The sequence below is a fragment of the Cervus canadensis genome, chromosome 22 (assembly GCF_019320065.1).
Source record: "Cervus canadensis isolate Bull #8, Minnesota chromosome 22, ASM1932006v1, whole genome shotgun sequence".
In the NCBI taxonomy this organism is placed as follows: Eukaryota; Metazoa; Chordata; class Mammalia; order Artiodactyla; family Cervidae; genus Cervus; species Cervus canadensis.
This window is the reverse complement of record NC_057407.1, coordinates 3,700,669-3,727,526: the sequence shown is the minus strand read 5'-3', so window position 1 is coordinate 3,727,526 and position 26,858 is coordinate 3,700,669. Positions and strand designations below refer to the sequence as shown.

Genomic DNA, 26,858 nt, shown 5'->3' with positions numbered 1-26,858 from the left:
CTAGCTGGAAACGTTTCTGAGTATCTCTCTGGGCCAGAGAATCAGTGAAAAAGGACTTGCATAATGCCCCGCCAGAAGCCCAAGGCCAGAGGTTATCAGGCCCCAGTCCTTCAATTTGGGACACTCATCACTGCTTTTCCAGGTCTCTGGCTAGCGCATGGCCTGAATCACAGTATCTCAGACCTGCAAGGAGATTGTTAAGAGCTGCCTGTTCCAACAGCCCTAGCCTCCAGCCCAGCCTTTCACCATGTGCCTGAGGAGTGGCTTGGACATCAGCAGTGACGTGGCAGCCACGTACCGCTTCCCCAAGCAGCCATTTCCCCTCTCAGCATCAGAGACTTTACTCATGTCTTCCAATAAGCTTGCCTTTGGCACCGGATCCACCCCATGACAGCTGTCAGAGAGCTGAAGATATGGAATCACAGGCTCCTTGAGACTTCGGCTGCTCCACGGCAGCCCTTTTAACTTCTGCTCATAGAACGGATCTGCCAAATGCCCCAACCTCTGGGTCTCTCTCCTCTGAGCACCTGCCTTGTTACGCTGTGACTCTCGGATGGGAAGCGACATTGGAGGTGTGCTGTGATCAGCTCAAGAATGAGGAAGAGCCTCATGTTCTTCCTGGACACATTATGTGCGTTCATGTTTCCAAAGGCTGAATCTTAGCATCTTAGACCCTCAGGGGTCTAACTCACAGCCAGATAGAAAGACCAGGGGTGGGTTTCTGAAAACCCTTCATGAGCAATTCAGCCCTTTGGCTCTGGAAGATTTTATTGGGGAATAAAAAGCAGAGCCGTGTGATAGGAAATGACAACAACTAGACACACGAATAAGAGCCCAGGACACCTCCTCTGCGGGCGTGACCCGAATGCTCCATTCCACCTGCAGTTCTGCCCCTGTGGTTCCTGGGGTCTCCCCGGAGGAGACCTGCTCCTGCTCCTGGAGGAGCAGACGCCCTCCAGGGACCCAGGATGTGATGAGGCCCAGCTCAGATCCCAGGCGACAGGACCCAGGGCCGGGAGTGAGAAGGGGAGAGGAGAGCAGGCCTGAGGGGGAGGCTCTGCAGGCACGTAGCCTGGAGGTTTTGGCCGGCACTGGCCACCAGGTGTCACTGCCACCTTGAGAACGGCACTCCAAGTGGAGGGTCTCTCAGGGCAGCCCTGAAGCTGGCAGGCCAGCCAGGGCGAGGCCAAGATGATAAGGGTTTGCCACTCACTCCTGCTCTCAGCGACTTCGTGCCTCTCACACCCCTGTCCCTATTCCTCTGAACTGGGCCTGGCAGCTGGCCTGGGCCCAGCCCCATGACTTTGCTCCCTGCTTCTTACAATTACTCCACTGAGGCGGCTGGCTGACAAGGTAAGGGAGGCCCTCTGCTCACCTCCCCCACTCCTAACCTCCTTCAGGCTGTCTTTTAGAGTCACAGAAACAAACCAAAGCTCTAATGAGGGAGCTGTAGGCAAGGAGAGAGAGGGAGAGAGACAGAAAGGTTGGCAACGGCTAGTCATAAGAGGATGACAGAGGATGAAATGGTTGGATGGCATCACTGACTTGATGGAGATGAATTTGAGCAAGCTCCGGGAGTTGGTGATGGACAGGGAAGCCTGGTGTGCTGCAGTCCATGGGGTCAGAAGAGGCAGACACGACCGAGCAACTGAACTGAACTGAAGTCTGTCCTGGTCTTGACCTAGAATACGGGCAAGAAGCAGCATCTGGGGCTTGTGACACAGGCCAGAGTCTCCCACAGCCTGAGCTGCTAGAGCCACAGAAGAATGAGGCCAGGACTGGGGAGCCTGATGGTGAGGAGCAGACCAGAGTTAGTGGCAGCATCCATGGGCTCAGATTGCCATTCAAAGCCCTGGCTGAGGCCCAGGTAAACTCGCTTTGATTTGCATCTCTTCCATTTGGACTCAACCAAATTCATTCAGATCTCCACCCCAAGTCCAGTGCGCTGCTAGGGCTGTTAAAGACACTTATTATAACCGGGAATTTGTCTAACAAATATGTATTGCACTGGCAGATCAAGGGAGAAGTAAGTGGGAGTGGTTTATCACTGTCATTTATATAGAATGGCTACCACGTAGTGATAATAAAAAAGCAGACAGATTTGGTTTTTGTACAGACTGACTGTACTGGGCAGATCACACCTACACCGCTCCTTTAGTGTAGCCAGGATGCCTCTGCCAGACCTGAGACACAGCAGTTGAGGAAGAATCAGTTATATGATCACAAAGCAGCCAGTCACACAAAAATACAGAAAGAATTTGTCAGAGAGAGGACACAGCTAACACAAAGGCCTGTACCAGTGTGGTAAGGGCGTGGTGGGCATGAGCTAGGATGGTACGAAGATGTTGCATTTATCCCTGTCACCCCAAGTCTATTAATTAATTTTAAGCACATAGTTTGGGCTAGGCCTATGCTGGTCAGAGAAAACACGGACAAATAAGGCTTGAAAGTATTTGAGAGACATTTGCTAAATTAATTTAATTATGTATGCAGTAAAGAATTTGGCCTTGCCCAAAGAAAGATCTGGCCCTTATTCACAATCCCCCTCCCTGCGTTGGGAAGTAGCCTCTGCACTCTTTGGAATTTCCTGAGTGACAGGAGTGTCTTTGTTATTCAAGGTGGGGGCCCCCTCAGACCACCCCTGATGGTGCATGATAATGAGGTAACTCAGGGTGGAACCCTCAGGCCCTGTGGTATTAGACTGACCTCCAGGGAGGGGAAAGTTGGAGACCCCAGAGTTCAAGGAGATGATCAATCAATCCAGCAAGCTTATGAAATGAAACCCCAAACAAAACCCCTGGACACTGGAATTCAGGTGAGCTTCCCTGGTTGGCAACACTCCCCGTGCCGGATTAGTGACAGAGGCCAGAGACTAACACATCCTAAGGACAAAAGCAGCTCTGGGTTTGGAACGCTCCTAAACTCTGCCCTGTGCAGCCTTCTTGGGCCTTTATTTTTGGATCTATATCCTTTCCCATAATGCACCTGGGAGTACAGCGGCTTTCAGGAAGTTCTGTGAGTACTTCCAGAGAATCCTCGAACCTGAGGGTGCTCTGGGGAAGTGTCTGAACTTTCTGCTCGTGGCAGGAGTAAGGGTAGTCTGTGGAGGACTTGCCTTCAGATTTCGCAGTTGGGCTGACCTCAGGTTTCTTGTGACCTCAGAAAGGGAATCTAAAGAAAGGGATCTAAAGATCGTCTCTCCCAGTTCCATTTTACAGGTGAGGAAGCAGGTCCAGAGGTAGGAAGGGACTCACCCACAGTCATGTAACATCCCGGCACAGGGGGGCTGGCCCCTGAGTGTCTTGACTCCCAGCACACTGTGCTTTCTGCAGTATCCTGTTGTAACTTCAACTGTGAAGCTCAGCGGGGAAAAACTTACCCTGAAGCCACAAGGGCTTTGCTGCAAGGAATTTTTATAGGCCTCCTGTGTTTAGGGAAGCTCACTCCTTACCAGGTTTCCTGCCTTGACTCTGAGGGCTTTCTTTTTAAAATATTTAAGTTGAAGTATTTAATGTTCACAAAGCAAGGGAATCACATGAAAGAAGAATTAATGCTTTCATTGGGTGAAAACACTTTTTTAGGGGGAAAGTCTTTCTTTGTTACTGAAATTTTATAATTTTCAAATAATTAAGTTTGGTGCTAGAAAAGATCTTCGTGAATTTCTTGGTTCAACCCTTCCTTTTACACACAGAGATGCTGAGGCGGAGAAAGAAAAGGAAGTCTACCCAAGGCGACCTCATGAGTCAGTGGCAAGGACAGACTGAACTCAGGTCTCCTGACCCTCGGCACAGCCTTCAGTCCAGTCAGAATGATTTTCCTGTAGGAGCCAAGAGAGTGAGCACATGTTTATAAAAGTCCTGAAGGGACCCTCACAGGGTCCCAGAGCAGCCCGTTTTTGTTTATCTTGCCTGGGCAACACTGGCTGTCTTACTGTGTCATAAATTCTTTAAGCAGCTACCAGATTCTCTCTATTTCTCAGGGGAGTGGGGGAAAGGGGACTCTTGTCACTCTTCCTATAGAGCAGGAATGAGCAACCATCTGCCAATCCCACCACTGAGACAGCTAGGACCAGAAGACACCTTGATGCCATCAGATTTACTAAATCATAATATCTACTGCAGGCCTGATATTATTTCAACCAGGAAAATCTATCACCTCTAGTTAAGCACAATATTTAAATAATGGGCTTGTAGCTCTAAGAAGCAACTAAGGTATGCTACCCTCCCTTCTCCATGGGATCTTCCTGGCCCAGCGACTGAACCCTGATCTCCTCCACTGCAGGCAGATTCTTTACCATCTGAGCCACCAGCGAAGCCCTACAGAAGGTGTGTAACACACACAAGAGTTAATCTGTGGCAACATCCCGCCTCATGGGCTACTCTCAACTTGGGCACAAAGATAGCACAGACATAAGTTAGCCCATAAGCTCTCTCATCTATCCAGCATCAGTCAAGATGGAAGGAGAATTCTACTCGAAGAGATCTTTAAAGTTCAAAAGGTATTTAGATATCATCTTGTATTAATGGGGGTGGAGAAAGGGCGGAGGAGACAGATTGAGAGAGGGTACTGATTTACCGCTTGCCATGTGGTTTTATTTTAGCCATTTTCTACAGAAACACTTCTTATACATCATATTTCTGGTCTTCTTGACCAGCGTATGAAACACTGACTAAAATGCAATGGGTTCAGCTCCATTGTTATGACTGTAAACTTGTTTCTATGCTATGATTCTGTGATGTTCAAATGATGAGAAGATAAATGTGGGGGTAATTTGCTTCTATACTAAATCACCCAGACAAGTTTATACTTTTTTACCCCTCTTTTTCCTCTTTCTTACCATATGATTTCAAGAATCCAATTACTTGGTTCCAGATTACAGCATAATCCCAGCAAAGCACTGGTCTTTAGAAAAGGGAGAGACGATCTCAAAGCCAAAGACTGGAGGAAACCTACACCCAGAGGCTGCTTACTTATATAGTAACACAGGTAGCCTTTATTGAGCATTTATGATATGCTATGCCATAGTTTATGTTCTTTACTTCATTTGATCCTTGTAACAACCCTAGAATACAGGTGCTATTGTTCAGATCTCTCCTGAGTCAGAGATACAGTCCTTGTTCAAGGTCACAAAGCCAGTAAACTATCAAACTTGGAGAGTTCTTGCATCAAAGCCCACATTCTGAGTTCGATTCCACCTCCTTAAATGTCTGAAGTAGGATCTTGAAAGCAAGATCGCTGAGAGATTTTCATTTACAAGTAATAAAACCTGAACCCTAGAAAGGGTAACTTCCCCCCAAAGTCACACAGCCATTTGGAGCTAGACTAGGACTCAGCTCTTGGATTCACTGTTTCAAGTTGTTACAACTCTATTACACAGTGGAGGGAAGAGTTTAGCAATATTTTTGAAAAATGAGCTACATCCTAGATGGACTAAAGGCCCTCAGGCCCAGGGTCCCTGCCTTTCTTTGGCCCATTCTCGAGCCACAGGGCCTGAGGGTCCACAAAAGCTTCAGTGTGGATCTTCCACTAGACCTGTGGCTGGAGTACTGTCATTGTGGATGTGACTGACCTGAGTCACACACCACAGGCAACTAGGAAGCTGCCTCATCTCCCCTAGGGAGGAAAGCAGAGTTCTCATCTGAGTTCTACCTGTCACTCTCTCTCTCCCAGAATGAGGGACCAGACTCTCCCCCTCTCCAGACCAGCAGGTGTCTCAGAAACACCCTTCTTTCTCTACAAACGTGACAGACCCCTCAGGCACTGAACAGCTAATGAGAGACCTGACCCAGCCCTTCCTCAGAGACCTCCCAGGTTACAAGTCCCAGGGGGAACAGGGTCTAGTTCCCTGGAGTCCTCAAGTTCAGAGGGGAGGGATGTGATACTCCATCTCCGGACAGTTATACAGCTGATCCTGCAGATTGCTAATGAGGAGGTTTCTATAAGGGGTGATGGAAGATAATCTCAGAGGGGAGGGAAGGGAAAGAGAGGGAGAAGGAAAAGACTCCAGAGAGTCCACCCAGGCCTGTGGGTATCTGACTTCTGCTCCTCTGTCTGCCGCAGTGGGCTAGGCAAGGGTCTGTGGCTGCCCTTGTGTCTCCTTCCTGCTTACCTGTGGCTGCTGGGTGGTCAAGGGTCTCTGAGGAGAGAGGACAGGGGTCCTCGACAGCAGCTGGTTCATCTTGCTGACTACCAGCTCAGTGATGAGCTGTCTGTCCTCCGCCTGGTGCTCCCCAATCAGCGGCATACTACAGTCCATGACCTGGTGGGGGAAGGGAACCCGGTTAGGAAAGGAGACGCCCACGGCCTGGGACCATCTTTCAGAACGAGCAGGACTTAGGCCAGCAGAGGTAGGCTGGGGTGAAGTGGGTGCTTGTGTCTTCAGTTGGCATGCCTCCATTCCCTTCTCCTGCAGCCTGGGCCTTGGGCCTCCCCAGACTGCATGTGGGTCAGGGCTCAGCGGGACTTCAGTCTGGCGACTGAGGGTGGTGGGCAGAGGGAGGGGGCAGGCAGGTAGTCCAGCCCCGGGCTCTGAGGCTGGCAGGCAGGGGAGCAGGGACACGCAAGGCCACGCCCTTAACTCCGGTGAGGAGAAGGCCGTTCTCTCCTCTGTGACTCTTCTCCCACACAACCTCTGTCCCCACTGAGACTCTGCCCATTAAACGACTGGCTTCCTGCCTTTGCTCATGACCTGGGATGCCTTCACTTTCACCACCGAGCCAATGCCTCCTGTACCTCAAGGTCCAGATCAATGTTTTCCTCCTATAGGAAGTGTCTGCCTGCCCAGGATCACAGACTTCACAGTTCAACTCTCTCATTCAGGGATAAGAAAACCAAGGCCCACCAAGAGGAGGGTGGTATGACTATCTAGAAGTTACATGCCGAGCAGGCCACGGAGTAGATTCTGAAGCCCACTTTGGGCTCCAGACATGAATCCTCTGCAAATACCACCGACACCTGGCAAGGAGCCTTTCCTGCTCCCGGGAAGACTGGACGGGAATGTGTGTGAAGGACACCTACAGCTGCTGACTCTCCCTTTAACGTGGGGAAAGGGTCAGCAAGGTTGTGCCAGAGGCCCAGACGGAGTCAAGTGTCTCCAGGGTTCAGAGAAGGGCTAAGAAGAATCTCCTGCGTCCAGGAGACCTGAGCTCTAGCCAAGCTGAGACACCAACTCACTGTGTGGCTTTGCTTGTGGCATCAGGCCTCCACTCTCACACTGGCAGAGCAGACTGGACCCAGTGATTCCCAAGGCCAGCTTCCGGAGCCTAAGAACGGCAAAATGACTGAAGGCTTCCCGGAGGAGTGGCCGGCTAGGACCCCGGAGCCCGGGTCTGGCATCTCTCACCGGTGGTGTGGGTCAGCCCCGCTGGTTAGAAACCACAGCTGCACTGGCGGCTGTTTGGCTCTGCACACTCCCCAGCTGTGTCACCTGGGAACCTTCCCACGGCTCAGGAGACTCTAAGCTAACTGCAGTCCGCGCTCCCATGCAGCTCTCAAGCCAAGAGCTTGGCCTCCAGCCCTGGGGCTCGTCTCTTCCTGAGATACTCTTTGGATCAGACTTACCTCAAAAATATAGTCTTTCCCATCTTTGCCATGCACAGCTTTGACGGCACAGATGTCCAGGCCACCGAACATCTCAGAGCAGGTGTCCACCCACAGCTTGTACCTGGAGTGGGGTGGGGGAGTGTCCTGAGGCTGGGGTACTAGCTCCCACCTAGCCTGCTTGTGGTCATGCTATCTTGGCTGCCTCTACCTCTCATGGGTGCACCCCCCAGCCCTCCTCCCATCAATCAAGCACACTGCCCTCTTGCTTTGCTCTCTAGACCCTCTCTGCCTTCCCAAGCTTAGAGCAGGTCTCACCTACTCTAGGCAGCCTCCCTCAGCTGTTCAGCCCACAGTAACTCCTCCTGCCCTGGAGCGTCTATGGCAAGTCCAGTCTTTATCTCCACCATTCTCCATCATATCTCCAGTCCTGCCTGATCTTCTTAACTGGGATTTGGGCCTTTGTGTTCCATCTGTCTGGCCAGATTAGAGGCTCCCTTCGGGCAGGACTTGTTTCTTACACCTCCTCTTCTCCAGAAGCCGCCCTCACCAGACAGGGGAGTTGCCCCCCTCCCCTCGCTCACCGGTCTGACATGGCGATCTGCTCCAGCATTGCGGAGCCAGTGTTTGTCTTCCAGTTCCCTGAGATCGACGTCCTCCTGCAACAAGGCCCCGCCAAGATGGGTCAGTGAACTGCACTGCGCTGACGGTTCATGGTCACTGTCCCCACCTGCCTCTCCCACCAAGAGCCTGGGGGCCTGTCTGCTGAGCCGAGAGCCTGGCTTCTGCTGCCAAACCCCCAACCCACAATGCTCTCCTCCTTTCTACAAGAATCCAGCCTAGGTTGCCCTGACGCCCTGGAGTCTTCCCTGATCTTTTCAACCTGATGAGCGCTTGCTCTCCTTACAATTCCTAGAGGATTTTGCCTCCACCTCTCTTCAAATCCTGTGTCTACTTTTTACTTTAGTTATCTGAGCTAAGTCTTCTGTTCACAAATCTATTAACCACTTGAAGATATATATTGTGTCTTGTACTTTGGCCACCTGATGAGAACAGTTGACTCATTGGAAAAGACCTTGGTGCTCGGAAAGATTGAGGGCAGGAGGACAAGAGGGTGGCAGAGGATGAGACGGTTGGATGGCATCAGTGACTCAGTGGACAAGTTTGAGCAAACTCCAGGAGATAGTGAAGGATAGGGAAGCCATGGGGTTGCAAAGAGTCAGACACAACTGAGCAACTAGACAATAACAACAAATTGTGTCTAGTGAGACACAGATGTATAGAACAGACTTTTGGACTCTGTGGGAGAAGGCGAGGGTGGGATGATCTGAGAGAATAGCATTGAAACATGTATATTATCAAGTGTGAAACAGATCGCCAGCCCAGGTTGGATGCATGAGACAAGTGCTCAGGGCTGGTGCACTGGGAAGACCCAGAGGGATGGGATGGGGAGGGAGGTGGGAAGGGGGATCGGGATGGGGAACACATGTAAATCCATGGCTGATTCATGTCAATGTATGGCAAAAACCACTACAATATTGTAAAGCAATTAGCCTCCAACTAATAAAAAAAAAAATACAGATTAGTACAGAAAAAAAAAATATTGTGTCTAGTATTCCCATCAGCCTACCCACTTGGCATCTATCTGGGCTGACTTGGTATGCACAAGCTGAATTCTATTGGTCCTGGAAATACCCTCAAGACTCCAGTGAATATCTTCCCATGGCTTCCTTACTAGCTCACTTATTCTTTCAACAGTTAACACTGAGGGCCTACAGTATCAGCACTGTGGCTCTGGACAAGCTGGTTGACCTCTTCAGGCTTAAGTTGCCTCATCCCTCACATGGAGCTCATGGAGTCAAGTCCCCAAGCCTTCTCTTTTGTGCCCTCTGCATCCTCCATCTGTGACCACAAGTTAGATAGAGTCAATTAGTCTTGGACTAAGGAGGAGGCAATTGACCTGGTTTCTGGTTCTGGATTTGCTCTTGACTGGCTGGGTGACCTTGGGTGAATCACCTCACCTCTCTGAGCCTTCCTTATCCTTCTGTAAACACAGGGTTGTCATGAGGACCAAATGATACAGGTTTTAAGTAAACTGTAAATTAGTCTTCACTGAGACACAGTCAAGAGGAAGGGGATGGCCCAGGGACAGAAAAGCCACGCTCACCCACTTGCTACCACAGTCACTTGCTACCACATGCTGGCCTTGTCACTCACTATCACTGGAGACTGATGATGTGATTCTCTGCTCAGCAGTTCTCAGGAGTATCCTCCCTGGAGATCCAATACCAGATGCTGGGAAACCAAGACACATGGCAGGTTCTTCAGAGCCCTGCGCCAGCCCAGAGAGCCGACCCTATGGCAGTGACAACGCCTCACATCTGTACAGTGCCGATTCCCTTCCAAGGCTGCTCCATCCCAAATCCCTCACCAGAGCCTCACTGAAAATTCTCTGGTGTGAGTAGGCTGCAATTTTTGCCCCCGCTTTACAGACGAGGAGATTGAGACTCAGAAAGGTTCACTGACTCGTCCAAGATTTTATATCTAGTCAAACTAGGTTCACATGCTAGCAAGGTAATGTACAAAATCCTTCAAGCTAGGCTTCAGCAGAACATGAACTTTCAGATGTACAAGATGGATTTAGAAAAGGCAGAGGAACCAGAGACCAAATTGCCAACATCTGCTGCATCATAGAAAAAGCAAGGGAATTCCAGAAAAACATCTACTTCTACATTATTGGCTACGATAAAGCCTTTGACTGTGTGGATCACAACAAACTGTGGGAAATTCTTAAAGAGACAGGAATATCAGACCACCTTATCTGTCTTCTGAGAAACCCGTATGCAGGTCAAGAAGCAACAGCTAAAATTGGACATGGAACAACAGACTGGTTCCAAATTGAGAAAGGAGTACGTCAAGGCTGTATGTCACCCTGTTTATTTAATTTTTATGCAGAGTATATCATGTGAAATGCCGGGCTGGATGAATCACAAGCTGGAATCAAGATTACCGGGAGAAATATCAACCACCTCAGATATGCTGATGATACCACTCTAATGGCAGAAAATGAAGAGGAACTAAAGAGCCTCTTGATGAGGATGAAAGAAGAGAGTGAAAAAGCTGGCTTAAAATTCAACATTGGAAAAACTAAGGTCATGGCATCCAGCTCCATCACTTCATGGCAAATAGATGGGGAAAAGTGGAAACAGTGACAGATTTTCTTCTCTTGGGCTCCAAAATCACTGTGGATGGTGACTGCAGCCATGAAATTAAAAGATGCTTTCTCCTTGGAAGAAAAGCTATGACAAACCTAGACAGCATATCAAAAAAGCAGAGACATTACTTTGCTGACAAAGGTCTGTACATCAAGGCATGTATGTATGGATTGAGTCATGTATGGATGTGAGAGTTGGACCATAAAGAAGGCTGAGTGCCAAAGAATTGGTGCTTTCCAACTGTGGTGCTGGAGAAGGCTCTTGAGAGTCCCTTGGACTGCAAGGAGATCAAATCAGCCAATCCTAAAAGAAATCAACCCTGAATATTCACTGGAAGGACTGGTGCTGAAACTGAAGCTCCAATCCTTTGACCACCTGATGCACAGGGGTAACTCACTGGAAAAGACCCTGACACTGGGAAAGATTGAGGGCAAGAGGAGAAATGGGCAGCAGAGGATGAGATGCTTGGATGGCATCAACAACTCAATGGACATAAGTCTGAGCAAATTCCAGGAGATAGTGAAGGACAGGGAAGCCTGGTGTGCAGCAGTTCCTGGAGTCGCAGAGTCGAATGCAACTTAGTGACTTAACAACAAGCCCAGGACTCTTGGTTCCCTCATTGGGTTTCGCTTTCCCCTACACCCCACTGCCTAGTTCAGAAAAGATGAACAACTCACAGTTGAGTGGCTTGCTCTATGTGAACAGAAACACAAAGACAGATCAGAGTAAAAATAATGCTGCTTCCTAGCACTGGTGGTTCATAGGTGTGCTCCTGTGACCAGGCTGGGCCAAGTCCCTCACTTCCTTGTCCGCAGCACAAGGCCATGGTACATAATAGGGTGTCAGAAACTTCTGAGTGAGTAATAGCAAAGCCCCTTATACTTCACACCTTTCTCTAACAATGGGATGCCAGGCACAGATCCATGATGGCCACCTGGGGCACATGGGAGCAGAGGGGAACCTGAGAAGCCATTCAGGGACAGCTCAATGGCCACTCGGGACTCACAGGCCATCCGACCTCCACAGAGGGACCCCCCTTATTGCTGACTGACAGACAGCAGCGGGGGCGGTGCACTCTTCCCACCAACCCTCGCCGTCCCCTGGTCTCCAGGTGAGGGCTTGGGGAGACGGGAAGAATCTCAAACCTTACCTTGGCTACTGTCGCGTCAGTTCCTTCTCCTGAGAGCAAGAAGATGGCCAAAAGTTTGGGGAAGAGGAGCTGCGAGAACCTAAACATTCACCCAAACAACCAACAGTCCCTCACAAGTAAAAAAGTTAAGCGAATATTTTCTAAAGCTGCTCTGGTCGCTTACCCCTCATCAATTGTTGGGGAGTCTCTTTTCCTATGCTCCATTTAAGTTGTTTTCAGAAACCCCAATCTTTAAAAATGGGGTGCCTCCTTTTAAGGATCAAGACACTCTTGCTCCAGTATCGTCGATGCTTTTTTATTTATGGGATTTTAAAATTAAAGGATAGAAAATCTGCTTTCATCAGTGCCAAAATCATGGATTTTCCTACTACTTTTAGCTAGTTTTTATAATGGTCTTTTAAATTGCGCTAAGCCGTGTCCGACTCTTTGCGACCCCATGGACTGTACCCCATCAGGCTCCTCTGTCCATGGGATTTCCCAGGCAAGAATACTGGAATGGGTTGCCATTTCTTCCTCCAGGGGATCTTCCTGATCCAGGGATTGAACCTGCATCTTCCTGTCTTATATTGTGCATACGCCTTGATTTTATTTATTTATTTGTTTGGCTGTGCACAGCACTTGGGATCTTAGTTCTCTGACCAGGGACGGAACCTGGACCCTCAGCAGTGAGAGTGCAGAGTCCTAAGCACTAGACCATCAGGGAAGTCCTACATTGTGTGTAATTTTAAAGCAACCCTAAATTCCTTCCTGAAGCAGGATAGCTTTAAATAAAAAATGATAAACTTAGAAAGTAGGAATCTGGTCAATAAAGGTAAAAAGGATTCTGTGCCTCAGTTCCCCACAGGGCTCCTCTCTGCACACTTATTGGGCGCCTCCTACAAGTCTGCTGCTGCACAAGGAAGCAGGGTTGCAGCAATTACTCTGTCATTACCACCCAGAGAGCTCAGAGGAGCGCAGTACAAACGCCCATGTGTGAAGAGTGCTCAGCTAGAGGTGTGCGAGGTGTTACAGAGGGCGCACAGGGACGGGGCTCCTAACTCACTCGAGGGACAGGGAGTACAAACCCTAAAAAGAAAGAAGGGGAAAAAATGAAAACAGGTGGGTGAGCGGGAGGGAAGCTGCTCTACCCTGATGTGAGCTCAAGTCCAGAGTGGCAAAGGTCACATTCATAGATTGTGATGTTCTTTCTTTGTGAAGAAAAATACTACCTTAAAATTTTTTTAAAGTGTGAAGTTGAAGTGAAAGTGAAAGTCGCTCAGTTGTGTCCGGCTCTTTGTGACCCCCATGGTCTATACAGTCCAAGGAATTCTCCAGGCCAGAATATTGCAGTGGGTAGCCTTTCCCTTCTCCAGGGGATGTTCCCAAACCAGGGATTGAACCCAGGTCTCCTGCATTGCAGGGCGGGTTTTTTACCAACTGAGCCATAGGGAACGCCCAAGAATACTGGAGTGGGTAGCCTATCCCTTCTCCATGGGATCTTCCCAACCCAGGAATCGAACTGGGGTCTCCTGCATTGCAGGGTGGGTTCTTTACCAACTGAGCTATCAAGGAAAATGTGAAGTTACTATTTCTAAAATTGGACTTGTAAGCCATTTGTGTTTGGATATATATTTCAGAGGATCAGGTAGTCTTGAAATCTTTTCTTTTTCTCAATTCTATTGCAGGAAGCCTTTCCCTTCTCATTTTGGCAAAAGGACCCTGTTACATGGAACAGACACCTATTCTCATAACCACTATGCTTTTCACGTTCTGTAGTGTCTACACGGCTACATATTTACAGTTTCTTAGCTTTTTCTGTGCTCTGGCAGCCTCATGAAGCCTACAGATTCCTTTCGATGTATGAAATACTGAAGATGTATAGGTGTGAAATAAAATACACAGGACAACAAAAGAACTCAATTATTTAAAATAATTATCAAAAAAGTTATCAAAAACAATAAATCTCTGATTAGTGTAAAAATATGTCTTTTTTTGTAAATAACAAATGTATTTACAGATACGAATGTAGCAGCAAGTCTAACTATCATGAGTATAAGTAGTGATAAAATTAATTGGTATTTAGAGATATCTGTCACAAGCATATGTGATACAAAAACCTCTGTGGTCACCGCTGGTGACAAACCACACATCTGTCTACTACTGCGGCTACTCCAGTCTGCTCACAACTGAGGAGAGCGTCGGGTTTCATTTAGAGGCTAATGAAAGTAAATATTCTGTTTCTGTCTCATCTTAGTTCGGGAACCCCTCCTCTGCCTTGAAAGCAAGCCAGGCCCAGACTCCCTTATGTGAATGGAGCCCTCCCTGTGTTCTCTGCCTCGTGGGGCCAGGGGAGGCAAAACTGAGAGTTGGCTGCTGCCTGGAGGCTGAGCATTGTCCCTGAGCTGAGGAGACAAGGACGGGCATCTGGGGGGCCCCACCCCACTCACATGTAAGCCTTGTAGTTGGTGCCTATCTTCTGGACCCGGATGTCATACTTGGCATCAATGAAAGGCTCTGCAGTGGCGTAGGTCTGGGTGAGGGCCACCACGCTGGCAATGTCCTGGAAGTCGTAGTGGTTTTCCACTTTGACCTAATGGTGGAGAAAGGCAGAGAGGGAGAAAGGGAGATGCACGCGGCCCATGCACACGCACACACACACACACACACACACACACACACACTGAGAGTCACAAGAGCCCTGGGCCCCCAGGCTCATCACGATGCTCACATCCAGAGGCAAACCTGGGTGCCACATCTCCCTAGGAGGTCCCCACTCTTGAGCTTCCCTTCCCAGGGCTCGGGAGCCACATCTGCTGCAAAGAGCACAGGGACAGTCTGGTGGCCTGCACTCTGCTTGCTGCAAGAGGCCTGGGTAACACTCATGGTTTCAGAGGGGCCATATCATCTTCGCCCCAGCGAGAATACATCAGCAACTGAGGCAGAACAGTCCACAACCGGGCTTCTGGAAAAGCTCCTGTTGTGGCCTCACCCCCAGAGCACAGCGGCCCTGGCCTTACCTTGCCCATGCCCGAGTGAGCGTGGCCGATCTTCACCACCACAGGGAATGTGGGCAGAGTCAGCTGAAAGCAGAGGAGAAAGGAATGAATTGGTCAGAGTGTATCTGTCTCTCTGGGGAATCCTACAAATATTTTTTTTTGAAACACCCTTGGAAGCGCTCTTTAAAGAACCAGTGCAACCTATTTGCATCAGAAATTAAAAAATTTAAAAACAGAGTGACAGTGACTGGCCTAAGGTCACAGCATATTAGTGGCAGAACTACAAGGAGCCTGTTCTCCTGTTTGGTACTCTCTGCATCTTTAAGACTCATTGCTTCAACCTTCATGGGTCCAGCTTTCCTGCACTGAACCTGGCTTTTCTCCCCTCTCACACTCTCTTCCTTGCTCACCAACACCTCAAACTCACCACCGAACACAGCTCAGAATGCAAAGGCAGATTTCTGCCTAGTTTGGGTTGGAAGATAGCTAACATAATAACTCAGCATGTTTACCATTCAAGAGAGATGCTTAAGGGGGTAAATGCGACCTTGTTGTTCAGTCACTCACTCGTGTCTGACTCTGCGACCCCATGGGGGTGGCACGCCAGACTTCTCTGTCCTTCACCACTGCCTTGAGACAGTCATATTTTAACTAGAGGAACCACAAAGACTTAAAAGAAGAAAAGCCACCCGCTAAAGGCAGGATTTCAAGCTGTTACAAAGTGGCCATGGGAGAAGTAACATGGTAGAGGGGACCAGATGTCAGGAGACCCGCATCCCAGTCTCTCCGCAAGTCCGTTTGCCTCCTTGGGCCTCAGCCTTCACATCTGCCAAGCGAAGAGGCCGAACGGGACGCTTTCAAGATCCTGTCCAATCACACATCAGACTTTATCCTGGCTGGGTCTGCATGAAGAACCAACTTGGATGCCAAACCTCATCCTTTCTTAGTCAGGCTCAGTTCTCTCTCAGCTGCGTTCTTTTCAAACATCATGACCACATCAAGACGAAAAGTTGTCTTTCAGAGGATATACTATTGACTCTGATGAAAAGTCAGATTCCCATGGCAATCCTGAGTGTGACCAGATACTGGGAGTGCCTGACCTGAGGATTTCAGCACTCCTGGCTGAGGCCAGCTGAGGCTGGGTCAAGGAGCTTCAAGTTCAGTTCACCGTACTTTATGGAGAAGTAAGTGAGGCCCAGAGAGGCAAGGCTGTGAAGCTCCTGAGGGACAGAATCTGCACCCAGCCTCCTACTGTCTGGTGGAAGACTGTGTGGAAACATCCTACAACCACCCTGCGGGTCTCTCTCTACTCACTATGCTGTCAAACAGCACACAGGGCTCCCCACGCCCCGAGTGCCTCACTTGTTTTCAAAGCTGCACCACCCTCTATAACAAGACGCTCTCTCAAGGCCCTGAGACAGGAAATAAGGGTGGCCAATAGCAGAGAAAGGGCTTTGAGGGCCCAGGTTTGCCCCGAGTGATGGGCTTACCCCACGCTCTGAGCCCCTCAAAGAGCACTGCATGAGCAAGGGGAACGGGAAAGGGTTTCTGAGGCAGCGGCTGCTTTCTCCGCTGTCTCTCCCCACCCCCCAGCCGACAGAGCCAAGACACACACACACACACCCCCCCAACTTTCCCTGTCCTGTTCCATTACTGTTTGCTGTTGCTTTGGAGCCTCATAAATAGAGCATTGAAAACACTTCCTGCAGCTGAAAGAAGCCCTGAGGAGCTTGTCTCATTCCCAGTGTGCCGCTCAGCAAGAGGTCCGGCCTTCTCTGCCGCCGTCTCTCTTGCCTGTTGTAATTCTGTCTGCCTCTCTCTGACTCTGCTGTGCCTCTCTTTCTGTTTGAGCCTCTCCGCACGCTCGTCCCTTCTGCCTGAGTCACAGCCCCTTGGGCTCTGCACCCCCATGCATCTGTCTACGCTGCCCTGTCCTTCTGTCCTGACGCCATCCCCTTTCCCGGTGCCTTCCCTCTACTTCAAGAGGGCTCAGGCCCGGAAACAGCACCGGGGACTCTCGCGGCTTTCCTCTGCGTCTTACCAAGCCTGCCGGCCAGGAGGGCCGCAGGTCGGCAGCCCCAGGGTGGCCTGCGGCCAAGGGAGGGCGGAGCCCATCGGGGCGGGATTGGCTCTGGGTCCACCTCATAAAGCCGGGGGCGAGGGGCGCGCCGCGCTCTGGAGAAGCCGTGGAGGGGCACTGTGGTCTGACAGTCCCCGCAGGCTCAGTCGCAGCCCTGCGGAGACATGCCCCGGAGCCCCCGGCCCGCGCCGAGCTGGGCGCTGCTGCTGCGGTTGCTGGCGCTGCTGCGGCCGCCGGGGCTGGGCGAGGCGTGCAGCTGCGCCCCCGCGCATCCCCAGCAGCACGTCTGCCACTCGGCGCTCGGTGAGTCCGGGGGAGCTCTCGAGGGCCCCAGCTGTGGGTGGGGGTGTGTGGGGTCGAGGTGGGGCCGCGCAGCAGACCTGGAGTCTCGGGGGGAAGGGGTGGAGCTCAAATCCCGCCCCAGTTGCCTCCTGCTGCGGCCGGTGGGTTGGGCCGGGCCGGTGCCATAGCAACCCTGCAAGCGCAGAGACCCGCTGACTTGCCAGAAAATAAAAGACAGTGTAGGACTTCCCAGGAGGCGGAGTAGTAAAGACCCCGCCTGCCAATGCAGGAGACTCAAGAGACAAGGGTTCGATCCCTGGGTCGGGAAGATCCGCTGGAGAAGGGCATGGCAACCCAGTCCGATACTCTCGCCTAGGAAATCCCATGGAGGAGCCTGGCGGGCTTCATTACAGTCTACGGGGTTGCAAAGAGTCAGCTACAACTGAGAGAAAGAGCACAAAGACAGTGTAAAGGGCTCCACAGTGATCCCCTCTCCCCTATCTACTGCAGTTATGGGATGTCACTGAACAAGTCTCTGGAACTACCCAGTGATTATTCTGATCCACTGGTTAGGGGGGTTGGGGGGGGGGAGGGTTCAGGGGGTTGGGCTTTCATGACAAACATCCCTCTGTATCCAAGCCTATAACTGAGGTTGTCACCACCACCCCACTCCAACACTCACCCTTTACACTTTCTCTCTGCCTGGAATGCCCTTCCTCAAAAACCCTTAACTTCCTGGCAAACTCCTATTCATCCCTCAAAACTAGGGGGTCTCCTCTTCTCTGAAGGCTTCCTGACCCCTGGTGCTACCACAGCATCTCCAGTATCTCTGTGCTCCTACTGTGCTGTGCTGTTGGTCTTTGTAAGAGTGTTCTCCACTAGACCAAGAGTTCTGCAGGGTGGGGGCCCTGTCCTTAATCGTGCCTGTGGGCCTAGGACCCAGTGTTAGACCAGGCATGGAGGAAACAGGTTTTGATTAATACCCAAATGACAAAGAGATGAACTACCTCTGTGCACGGTGAGGATATTTATTATTTCAATAAACATTTGCCAACGTCAGCTCGGTTGGGCTCTCTCTGAGGTCCTGGGCTACAGCAGTGGATGACTACACACTGACTGCCCTCAAGTGGCTCCTCCACCCTGCCCGTCTCCACCCCACTGTACCCTGGGCTGCGGAGAACTCGACTCCCCAGACCAGCAGGCAGAGTGGAGAGACTCAAGGACCTGGTAGGCCCGAGGAGTTTGGAACTTCCAGAAATTAGAGAGGAGTATCCCTTACATGCAGCATCTTCCTCGAAACCCACTGAGACCTAAACCCAGAACCCCTCTGCAGAATTCTCCAGGGGGCCACAGGTCACCCAGATCCCAGGAGGATCGCTCCCACAGGCTGCTGAAGGTCCCCTCTTTTCTCTTCCTGTGCAGCTATCCGGGCCAAGATCTCCAGTGAGAAGGTAGTTCCTGCCAGCGCAGACCCTGCTGACCCTCAAAAAATGATCCGGTATGAAATCAAACAGATAAAGGTACATGGGGGCAGGACAGGGTGTCACCCCCTTGGGCTGTTAGAAGGAGTTGGGGGCTGTGATCTGGGGGGGTGGGGCTGGGGGGCTGGTGGTTCGGGTGGCCTGGCTCAGTGATGCTAGGGGTACAGATACTGGAGTGGATGACGTGTAGGGGACAGGCCATCAGAGCCAGAGGACAGTGCAGGAGAGGCCCTCAGTGTTTGTGCATGGGGCTGCTAGAGGCGCCTCCCTTCTCACTGGAAGAAACCAAGGTTTAATTATTTCTAGGGAGATGAGACCCAGTTGTGTCATCTGTGTGCAACGAGTCCTGAACTAGACTTTCACTTAACTTTTTTAGATTAAGAAAAAGTTTTTCCTGTTAAGATATAAAGTACACTCACTGACTCAATACTGCTCTTTCGTAATTGCCTTTCAGATGTTCAAAGGGTTTGAGAAAGTCAACGATATTCAGTATATTTATACGCCTTTTGATTCCTCCCTCTGTGGGGTGAAACTGGAAGCTAACAGCCAGAAGCAGTATCTCCTGACTGGTAAGCTAAAGACCAGCAGTGGCCCTATGAGTCTCTGCCCTAGGAACGCAGGCAAGGAGGAGCCCAGCTGAGCTGACCTTGGGCAGCAAGCTGAGCCAGGTGGCATTTTCTTGGGCACAAAACAGCTGCGTTACTAAGAGGTAGCCTGAGTTGGCAGAAGCCTTGGTAACCTCCCTGTGAGTGCCACTGCCTTCCTAGTTCACAGGCTGCTGTTCCAGCCTAGGGCAGCTGGTTCTGTTTCCAAACGGCTTTAAGCGATGTAAGATTTTTGGTGCATGCATGCTCAGTCGTGTCCGACTCTTTTGCGACTCCATGGATGGTAACCTGCCAGGCTCCTCTGTCCATGGGATTTCCCAGGCAAGGATACCGCAGCGGGTTGCCATTTCCTCCTCCAGGGGATCTTCCTGATCCAGGGATCGAACCCGCGTCTCTTGCACCTTCTGCATTAGCAGGCGGATTCTTTACCACTGAGCCATCTGGGAAGCCTAAGGTTTTTGGTATCTTGAGCCAAATTCTGCTGCTCTGAAACTGCCCCTGGTGGGTTCAGCTCTGCCCTCTGTTCCAGGATGACCCTTCAGAGGCCTGAGGACAGTAGATACATGTACTCTAGCTCCAGGTTCTGCTGGCCGTGGTCCCCAGACCCCTTCCTGTCCTGGCCACTTTCAGCGGGATAGAGCCTGTCCCCGTCCCTCCCCAGCACTGGACCCTGAACCAGGGACCACACTGCAGGGGAGGTCTTAGTCACACAGAATAAAGGAGGATTGTGCATTCGCAACCTCACCCCCACATACACACAACATACACATAGTAGTCGCTGTAGCCTACGACAGCATCAGCTTTAGGCGGCCACGGCGGCTCGCACTCTTGGTTCGTGACTGACTCACACCCAAAGCCTTCTTCTGAGAGTGCAGTAAAGCACAGGCCCTAACAGCAGCCTTGATTCTAACACGACTCTGTCTCCCAGCCCTTGGGCCCAGGCAGATCTCCTCATGCTGCCCCGACTGGGATAGAATAGTTAAAGTACCTCACAAGAGTCTAATCCATGACTGAATGAACGCAATACTGAATTATTTTGTTGTTCAGGGAAGGTATCTGTGTGGCTGTAGACAGGGAAGCCTCACTGTGTAAAGTGAAAGTAAAAGTGTAGTCGCTCAGTCATGTCTGACTCTTTGGAACCCCACAGACTGTAGCCCGCCAGGCTCCTCTGTCCAGGGGATTCTCCAAGGCAAGAATACTGGAGTGGGTTGCCATTTCCTTCACCAGGGGATCTTCCCAACCCAGGGACTAAACCCAGGTCTCCCACATTACAGGCAGATTCTTTACCATCTGAGCCACTAGGGAAGCCTTCATTGTGTAAGTGGGATCTACATTTTCCCTAAAGGATAAAACATATTTAGAAAGAAGGCCTGGAAAAGAAAAACACAGCAGGTGGGGAGAACGGAAGGAGGAATTCCATTCTCTGTCCATCCGTTCAGCAATGAGTGACCACCTCCTCACTGCCTGGCCTGGGGCAGGCAAGCGGAGATGCACTAACATGCCACAGTCCTCAAAGAGCTCCCTCAGTTCAAATCTAAGAAGTCACAGGTGTTGGAGGCCACGCAGGTTGGGGCCCCCCAAGTCTGAGGATGTGGAACTGTGCTGATCCGGGCACCTCTGGATGGGAGAGCAGGGGCAGGGCAGGCCCCTGAGCCCTCCAGGTCCCAGGACCAGCTGACGGGGCCACCTCCTTCCTGAGCACCTGCCCCCTGCTAGGGGCTGTAGTGCACCAGGGATGCAGACATGTGCTGGCTGCCTCACGGAGGTCAAGTCCACCCGAAGGTGGGGTTAAATGACAAAGCGTAGGCTTACTGAAAACTCATCCGTGGTGCCCATGGTCCGCAGGAGAAGATGCAGCCCTTCTGCCTAAAACCCTCTGTGACCAGACCCAGCTGACCTCCCCAGCCTTGCCTCCTGTCACTACTCAGTGACCGTTCCCAGGCCCTCATTTCCCCTGGAGCTTAAACTACTTGCAGGTGCAAAAGGTATTCTGCAGGGCTGTGCCCTTCTGCCCCAGTGTCCAGAAGTCCCTCCCCAACTCGTCTGGCAGCTGAACTCCTACCCATCCTTTCAACGCCAACACAAGCATCATCTTAGACACCCTTCTTGCCCCCACCCCTTCCACAGACAGAGATAACTGTGTTTCCTTTGTTCTTATACCACATCCTGTATAGAATCATACAACAGTATCATTTTCTACTTGGTTGTCAACCCTGCATATTCACGGGAAGGACTGATGCTGAAGTTGATGCTCCACTGCTTTGGCCACATGACGCGAAGAGCTGACTCACTGGGAAAGACCCTGATGCTGGGAAAGATTGAGGGCAGGAGGAGAAGGGGACGACAGAGGATGAGATGTTGGATGGCATTACCGACTCAAAGGACTTGAGTTTGAGCAGACTCTGGGAGATAGTGAAGGACAGGGAAGCCTGGCGTGCTGCAGTCCATGGGGCCGCAAAGAATTGGACACGACTGAGCACCTGAACAAAAACAACAATTTGTCTTCCCTACTAGTTTTTAGCTCCTTAGGGGTAGAAATCCTGTCATGTTTATTTCCTGTATTCCTGGTACCAGGCCATAGTAGTTGCTCAGCCAGTAAATGACTGAATGACTGAAGTTTTAAGAGAGGTGAGGGCTAGTATGGCCCGGGATGGCTTTGCGGACAAGGTGGTACTAAAAAGGGTCTTTGGAAAATAGGAAAGAGTGTGATATGTAAAGGAGAAGGGGAGAGACTCACCAAGATATCACTGGAGCAGGACAAAGGTTGGAAAAGGTTGAAAAGGAAGAGAGACCTACTATGTATCAAACATCTTCTGTGGGTCCACAACTGTGCTGGGAACTTCACAGACATTCTCTCATTTAATCTTGACAATAACCTTATTATTCTTATCTTTCAGCTGAGAAGTTACATGGCTTTCTTATGGTCACACACTAGTAAATGATAGAAAAGAAGGGATTTCTGCCAAGATTTTGACTTAAAGCCCACATCCCTCTGTCCGCACCACACTAATGGAAAGGCCTTTGCCCTACAACTCTCACTCATACAAACATCATCTGGTAATGGCTTTGACATAAAGACAGTAGAGGTTTTTCTGGCTCCTTCACTGAGCCCCATGTCACCACTTCCACCACAAGATACCGAGGAGGCTGTGATTCTGCGCCTCTTTAAGAACTCCTGGAGCTCCACAAGCAGACTCCTCATGTGGGCTCTCCTCTATCTTCCCTTTAAGGTCAGATCCTCAGTGATGGGAAAGTCTTTGTCCATCTGTGCAACTACATCGAGCCCTGGGAGAACCTATCCTTTCTGCAGAGAGAAAGTCTGAATCACCACTACCATCTGAACTGTGGCTGCCAAGTAAGGACTGTTCGTTTCCAAGGTCTTTGGGGGTGGGTGAAGGGCCATGCAGCCTCATCCTTCGGTATTCCCTCCTTCCCATGCACGTGACCTATTCACTTGCTGTACTAGAGGTTTGTGATGGATCAGGCATCGTTCAAAGTTGGGGGTGGGAAAGCAACAAGGCCCGTAGTCCCTGATCTCAAGGTACTTGCATTCTGACTGAGAAGGCAGCCATCATATAAGACAGGCTGGGATAATACACTACCACTTAAAGAGAGTCTACTCTTTTTGCCAGGACCTGTAATGGTTAATTTATTGAAGCTATTTAGTCTTTAAAACAAATTTGTGAAGAGTTAAGATTTCCATTTTATGGTGAAGAAATTCATGCTGTAGGAAGTGAAGTGACTTGCTTAGGTCAGTGGTAGAGTAAGGGCCTTGGGGCTTTTTGGGAGGCAATACTGTATGTGGAGAGTACAGGGGAAAGATAACTAAGGGAGAAATTTGGAGACTTGGAAGGACCTTATAAGCTAGGGGGCATTTGAGCTATGCTGTAAGAACATGTAGGAGTCTGAAAGGCAAGAACAGAAAAAGGACACCCTACTCACTTGGATGTTGTGTGGCTATGGCTCTAGATCACCACCTGCTATATGGTGCCCTGCACCATCTCGGCTCCCAACGAGTGCCTCTGGACAGACTGGCTATTGGAACGGAAGCTCTACGGGTACCAGGCCCAGCATTATGTCTGCATGAAGCATGTTGATGGCACCTGTAGCTGGTACCAGGGACGCTTGCCCCTCAGGAAGGAGTTTGTTGACATCATCCAGCCCTAGGAGGGATCGCCACAACCCTTTGAGAGTCCCGAAGACCAAGCCCTTTTCCTTCCTGGCAGGGCGCTGGCTGTCCCCACCTGCTTCATGGATGCCAGACAAGGGGAAGTATCAGGTGGATGGTGTGGCCAGCATGGGGGCAGGGATGGGGCGTGTGGCAGCTTGTGTCCGGGACCCCAGTCCAGAACACGTCAGGCCAAGGGCTAGGGAAAGTAGCAGGACTTTTCTCTCCCACCCTCAGCTCTTCATCCTTGCCTCCAAACCTTCTAGTTGAGCTGGTATTTGTTACTGATTCTGGCTTAGTTTCTGTTTTCAAAGCTAGGACTATTCCTTTTTCTCCCCAGATAAGTGTGTTTTCTTTTTATCCTAACTGATCTGACAGGGGAGAAATGATGACTGTTATACATATGAGATGGGGTGGCCTTGTGCGATATAAGGCCAGAAGGTGGGTGACAGTATCATAAACAGGCTGACTTGGAGAAATGAAAAGAACAACATCCTCTGGCTGTGTTTCATTTACTCCTCCAGTCTCAACTCATTCTGATCCTCTGATACGCTTTCACCTGTTTAGGGGAGTGACAAAGGGGGACAAGGAGTCATTCAGTGTGAAGCCTACAATGTAATCCCCTCTATACCATTCTTGGCACAGGGCCTGGCCCAGTTAACAAGACAAGAATAGACTTGGGTATTGTCTCTCCAGGTTGACTATACTTAATGTCTTCAACTGCTGTCCAAAAGGCTTCTCCTCTGTCTCCTTTAGAAAGTCCTTCTCTACTAGATTACTAATGTTTTCATTACTACTTCAAAACCTTTTTTAAGCGTAAAAAAAAAAAAAAAAAAGCCTTTCTGTTATAGAGTTGAAATTCCCCCTTAGCTTTTGAAACCTCACAGAGATCTTGGCGGTGGGGGGTGGGTGTCCTCTCTTGAGGGCACATTTTAGGCTAGAGGACAGGAGAAAAAGAACACAAGGGCCCTTGGGGGAAAGGATGGTAGGTGAGGAATATACTTTGCAAATGTTACAGTTCTTCAAGTGGTCAGCCTGCTTTGAGAACCGCTGCCCCCAGCCTTCTGCTCAGTCCTCTTGGACACCCTGAAATCTACAAGCACAGCCCCTGAGGGTTCCTCTGCCTCTACAAGCCTTCCTGACTTGTCCTGATGTGGGTCTTAAGGATTTATCAGGGACAAGTGCTTAAAGTTCCAGGGCCTCTCCCGGGGAAGCTCTGGCAAAGATGGAGAAGGTAGTTCTTCCCAAGGCCCCAAGGTTCTATACAGCTTGCTGATAAGCTGAGGCATGCAGAAAACACTGGAAGAAGGTTCCACAGAAATGGTGCAAACGGAGATTCCTTCTGGAGATCTCTGTCCTGGAGCAAAAGACTTGGAAAGCTAAAGCAGAGAGTCTCCACTGGTGGGTTAAGTAGGCTTACCCACTGACCATGCAGGCCTGGGGCAGAGAACGTGGGGCCAGAGAAGAAGAATGGGGGAAAACATTAGAGGCAGCCTCTGTACCAACCGTCTATCCCATCGTTCTGCTCCTTCTGCCATCCTGGGATGGCCTCAGAGAAGGCAGAGTGAAACCCTTGTCTTATCTGAATTTTGAGGAAGTGTCTGGTGAATAATATCAGGAACAATAGCTTACACCTGAGGAGCACACCACACTCCTCACAGACTATTTGCTTAAAGAATCTCACTGAAATCATGCAAGTGCCATGTTAGCTATCCTGGCCAGGAATCGTTAAGCCCACTCTCCTTTCGGATTGGGATGCTGACACGTGGTGAGGGAACATAACCGTCTGTGAGTTGTGGCTAGAATCGCAAGCAGCAGGATCTTCTGACTATTGATCCATCTAGGTTGTTACTCTCAGCTTTTGATAAAACGCCCCTGTTTCTGCTCTTTCCTATTCTGTCTTGGAGACAGAGGGCTGTCTGAGGCCTCAGTGGAGTCTCGGGCTGAGAGGCCGAGGCCCTCCTCAGAGGCCCACGCGGCAGCTCGGCGCAGACAGCAGAGGCCGGCGCCCCTCAGCCACCTACCATCTCTCTGTGGTTGGGGTAGTAAGTCTGCTCGATGAGCGGGAACTTCTCTCCTCCCAGGGTCTTGTAGACGGCCACTAGCTGGGCAAACTGCAAAAGAGAAGCAAAGGTTTCCGTTTACCCAGACAGCTTCTGGGGCAGACGAAACGGCGACCCACTGAGCAAGTATTTATTGAGCATCTGCTCCACTGAGGGCTTTGTACAAAGTGCTCTGAGGATATAAAAGAGGTGTCCCACCCTCTATTCTCCAGGAACATATGCTTCTGTTGAGGAAGGGAGAGAGTGAGCTAGTATTCATTCAGTGCCTACCCAGTGTTAATGATATTTCATTTAATCCTCATATCAAACTGATGAGCTAGGGTTCTTTATCATCCTCATTTTACACATGAGGCTCAGGAAGGGTAGGTGACTGCCTAAAGCCACAGTGCTGCAAAAAAAGGGACAGCTGGCATTGAAATTTTGGTCTCTATAACTCTAAACACCATCATCCCTAGAGATGGAAAGTGATGAAGCTGGATGGGGGAACAAGGGGCCCAGTCTTGGAAATTCAAATGCCAAGGAAAAGAAAGGGAGGATGGAATCATAGAATGCAGCAAAGACAGACCCCGTCTTCTGGACTTACTGCTCATCTAAGAACTGAACTCACCGGACCCTTCACCTGTGAAAAGCCAGAACAGCTCCAGGGAGAAGGGGTGAAGCGCACATACTTAAATGTCAGGGTCTGCCTTTGGCGAACATGTAGCGTCCCTGGTGTCCCCTGCCCACCCCTCTACTTTATAAGTGGAGAAACTGAGGCCCAGAGAGGTTGCCCAGTCAAGGTCACACAGCAGTTGAGCCAGATTCATAGCCAGACCCCTTTAGTCCTAACCCATAACTCTTCCTTCTCCTTCATGTAGCTGCCTTTCAGGCTCTAAAGAGACCATGCTCTTCCCACAGGAAACTTTCCAGTTCAATCCGTTCACACTCATTCCCCACCTCCACACACACCCACCCCAAAGCCCCGGCAGCGGCAGTGATCCAGGTCTTCTCTCTCGTGCTACTGGGCTCACGCTCTAAGCCACTGATACCTGGAACTGCTGGAAGGAAGAGTTGCCAGATTAAACCGACCTTCTGTTTACTAAAGAAGGGAAAGATAGAACATTTTTCAAAAGCCCAGTTCCTGTTTTCAATCAGTGATGTTAGCACGTGTGTTGGTACGGGGAGACAATAAAAGCCAGAGCTGGGTTGTTAGAAAACCAGAGTCTTCTAATTCTTCTTGTTCTGCCTTGAACTTGCTAGGTGTCCTTGGGCAAATGATGTCTCCTCTCCAGGCCTCATTTTCTTCATGTATAAAATAGAC

At 50.3% G+C, this 26,858-nt stretch overlaps 2 protein-coding genes across 2 annotated transcripts in view; one reads left to right on the top strand and one right to left on the bottom strand.

Moving 5' to 3' along the window:
• SYN2 (synapsin II) overlaps positions 1–26,858 on the bottom strand; it is a 149,972-nt gene that overhangs the window by 14,593 nt on the left and 108,521 nt on the right. Inside the window, exons 5-10 of the mRNA XM_043442369.1 lie at positions 25,520–25,609; positions 14,901–14,963; positions 14,331–14,473; positions 8,124–8,198; positions 7,561–7,663; positions 6,110–6,259 (exon numbers count right to left, since the gene is read on the bottom strand). Of these exons, the coding sequence (XP_043298304.1) occupies positions 6,110–6,259; positions 7,561–7,663; positions 8,124–8,198; positions 14,331–14,473; positions 14,901–14,963; positions 25,520–25,609 (624 nt within the window). The remainder of the gene's footprint in view (positions 1–6,109; positions 6,260–7,560; positions 7,664–8,123; positions 8,199–14,330; positions 14,474–14,900; positions 14,964–25,519; positions 25,610–26,858) is intronic.
• On the top strand, positions 16,984–26,754 carry TIMP4 (TIMP metallopeptidase inhibitor 4). The gene is made up of 5 exons (XM_043442370.1): positions 16,984–17,262; positions 18,664–18,761; positions 19,177–19,291; positions 22,558–22,682; positions 23,297–26,754. Exons 1-5 carry the CDS (start codon positions 17,124–17,126, stop codon positions 23,492–23,494), a joined length of 675 nt encoding a protein of 224 aa, XP_043298305.1. The 5' UTR covers positions 16,984–17,123; the 3' UTR covers positions 23,495–26,754.

Bases quoted from the DNA above. Each gene is read 5' to 3' on its own strand.
- TIMP4 (XM_043442370.1), top strand. From the start codon at position 17,124: ATGCCCCGGAGCCCCCGGCCCGCGCCGAGCTGGGCGCTGCTGCTGCGG. The intron at 19,292-22,557 runs GTAAGCTAAAGA...CTTCCCTTTAAG, and splicing joins GAAGCAGTATCTCCTGACTG to GTCAGATCCTCAGTGATGGG. The intron at 22,683-23,296 runs GTAAGGACTGTT...CTATGGCTCTAG, and splicing joins ATCTGAACTGTGGCTGCCAA to ATCACCACCTGCTATATGGT.